General features: G+C 64.0%; 1 protein-coding gene across 1 annotated transcript in view; it reads left to right on the top strand.

Annotated features, from left to right (window-relative positions):
* The first annotated feature begins 268 nt into the window (after positions 1–268).
* LOC117646330 (POU domain protein 2-like) overlaps positions 269–2,744 on the top strand; it is a 13,328-nt gene continuing 10,852 nt past the window's right edge. The window contains exon 1 of the mRNA XM_034387208.1: positions 269–332. Coding sequence (XP_034243099.1) covers positions 269–332 — 64 coding nt within the window. The remainder of the gene's footprint in view (positions 333–2,744) is intronic.

Below are 2,744 nucleotides of genomic sequence, written 5' to 3'. Positions count from 1 at the left end.
GCGCAGCGCCGCGCCTTGGCCTCCGCGCCACCCCTCGGCCGTGCACATCACCGGCCTCCCCGACGGCCCTTCGACGGGCTGGGCCGTCCACGCCTGGCGCAGCGCCGCCGCCTTGGCCTCCGCGCCACCCCTCGGCCGTGCACATCACCGGCCTCCCCGACGGCCCTTCGACGGGCTGGGCCGGCCACGCCTGGCGGGGCGCCCAGGCTATCGGACACCTGCGTGATTAGCAGGGCTGCCACCTTAGGCAGGCGAAACGGTTCCCACGATGCATCATAGTGTCGAGTCGAAAGGGTCGCATAGCACGTCCTGGCTGCAGCCCATGGAGCCAGGTGGGTGGGTGACGTGGACACGCGGAGCGGGCAGCCTACCCTAGCGCGCCTGGCGGGTAGGCAACGTAGACACGCGTGTGGAGCGGGCAGCCTACCCTAGCGCGCCTGGCGGGTAGGCAACGTAGACACGCGTGTGGAGCGGGCAGCCTACCCTAGCGCGCCTGGCGGGTAGGCAACGTAGACACGCGTGTGGAGCGGGCAGCCTACCCTAGCGCGCCTGGCGGGTAGGCAACGTAGACACGCGTGTGGAGCGGGCAGCCTACCCTAGCGCGCCTGGCGGGTAGGCAACGTAGACACGCGTGTGGAGCGGGCAGCCTACCCTAGCGCGCCTGGCGGGTAGGCAACGTAGACACGCGTGTGGAGCGGGCAGCCTACCCTAGCGCGCCTGGCGGGTAGGCAACGTAGACACGCGTGTGGAGCGGGCAGCCTACCCTGCTGTTGTGCAGGCGCTTCGAGCTATTTGACGCTGCTCTCTTTCCCCCTCTCTCTCCCTCTCTCTCCTGGTTTCGCTCCCGTTGCTGCAGCACGGCAACGCACGGCAACGCACGGCAACGGACGCCTGGGATGAATGAATACCTCGGCATTCCGAACTCGCAACGCCTTCCCTAAAACATCATTGCCTTGTCTGTGCTGCCGCGGCACGGCGTGGCGCGGCGCGGCGCCGCATGTAGCGATTTCTCCTCGCCCGGTTCCGCAATGCCGTGCCGTGGCGTGTGGCGTGCCGTGCCGTTGCGTGCCGTGCCGTGCCGTGCCGTGCCGTGGCGTGTTGGTTGAACCCGCTAATAAGCACGCAGGGGTTCCGTGTAAAAAAAAAAAAAATAGTTTTGGTGGGAGCAGGGGTGGTTATACATGTCAACGGACTATAGCAACTTCTGAAAACGGAAATGAATTTGAAAGGTCGCGATTAGGTTCTTCATATTCCGCCAGGAAGAACAACAACAATCGAGGAGCACTGCCAGAAACCGCCTCCAAGTTGCCATGCGACATTGTGGCCCGGTCCTCACTGAAAAACCAAACGTGGTCTAGACCGCACCAACTGGTGTGGTCAAATGGATGCCATTTTGACCACATCAGTTGGTGTGGTCTAGACCACGTTTGGGGCGTTTCTTGTGGTCTAGACCACACCAATCGTGGCCAAACGTGGTCTAGACCGCACCAAACGTGGCCAAACGTGGTCTAGACAGCACCAAACGTGGCCAAACGTGGTCTACACCACACCAACTGATGTGGTCGAAATGGCACCCATCTGACCTCACCAGTGGTGCGGTCTAGACCACGTTTGGTTTTTCAGAGCTCTTCTCGGCCCTCTTGTTTCGCGGGCTGCTATAGGATAGTAACCGGGGCTGGCGAGGAGAAACCCCATTTGCTTTTCAGTGTAGCAAACCGAAGAGCATGCGGCCGGTGCGTGCGGGGCCGTAGTAAGGCAGTCAGCACAGCGCAGCCAGACAGTATGCACTGGCCGCTCGCGCCGCTCTGCTCTCACCCCGCGAGCGGCGCGGCTAGGCACGTCCGCGACTAGAGCCCACCCACGACGTGCAGCCCGCGCCCGGATGCGTCTTCTGGCTTTGTGGGACGACGTGGATGCTTGCAGGCCCATTTTTAACGGTGGCGTCGTCAGCCTGGCTCAGAGAGAGAGAGACACGGCCCTGTTCCGAATGGGTCTCGGCCTGACGGCATGGCGGCCTGACGGGTGCCCGGTAGCGGTCGCAAAGTCGCAGACCGCCAGTAATAAAGGCCACCAAATCAATTCGCGAACGTGCCCGCCAATGCGGCCAACGCGGTTGGCGGCGATACCCCGCGCGGCGAGGCGGGGTGGCGGCGGGGCGGGGGTATCGCAGCAGGGCGAGGGGCCAGGGCAGGGCAGGGCACGGCCAGGGCACGGCCAGGGCAGGGCAGGGCACGGCCAGGGCATGGCAGGGCAGGGCAGGGCACGGCAGGGCAGGGCACGGCCGCTACCGAGAGCCGGTGACCGCTTCTAGGACGGAGGCGAGGCGAGAATGGCCGGGAGTCGCACAGTGTGTGTGCGGCAGGGCCCCGCTCGCCGGTTCCATTGAGGACCGTGTTTTATGCCATCCGCAACGCGCAGCGCAACACGCGCATTGACCAGCACACTTATCCCGCCTGCATCTTGCTGGAAACGCGTCCGAGCCGAGCAGCGCAGCGCGGTCCAGACGGCCGAGCCGAGCCGAGCCGGTGCGGTGCCGGTGTCGGCGTGTAAGTGTACCCCCCCGACCCAGAGTACCCCCGGGTGCGCAACGCCTAGGGCCAAAGTACCCTGGGTAGGCCGCACCAAAGTGAAAAAAATTTTCTGGAATTGCCCATTTTCTGAAGAGCATGATAGAAACGGCCCTGTACAAAATTTGAACGTTCTGCGATGTCGGCAACCCGGAGCAACGGGGGCTCAAAGGGGGA

This window comes from Thrips palmi, unplaced genomic scaffold (genome assembly GCF_012932325.1).
Source record: "Thrips palmi isolate BJ-2018 unplaced genomic scaffold, TpBJ-2018v1 HiC_scaffold_19, whole genome shotgun sequence".
In the NCBI taxonomy this organism is placed as follows: Eukaryota; Metazoa; Arthropoda; class Insecta; order Thysanoptera; family Thripidae; genus Thrips; species Thrips palmi.
This window is presented reverse-complemented; position numbering and strand designations above follow the sequence as displayed.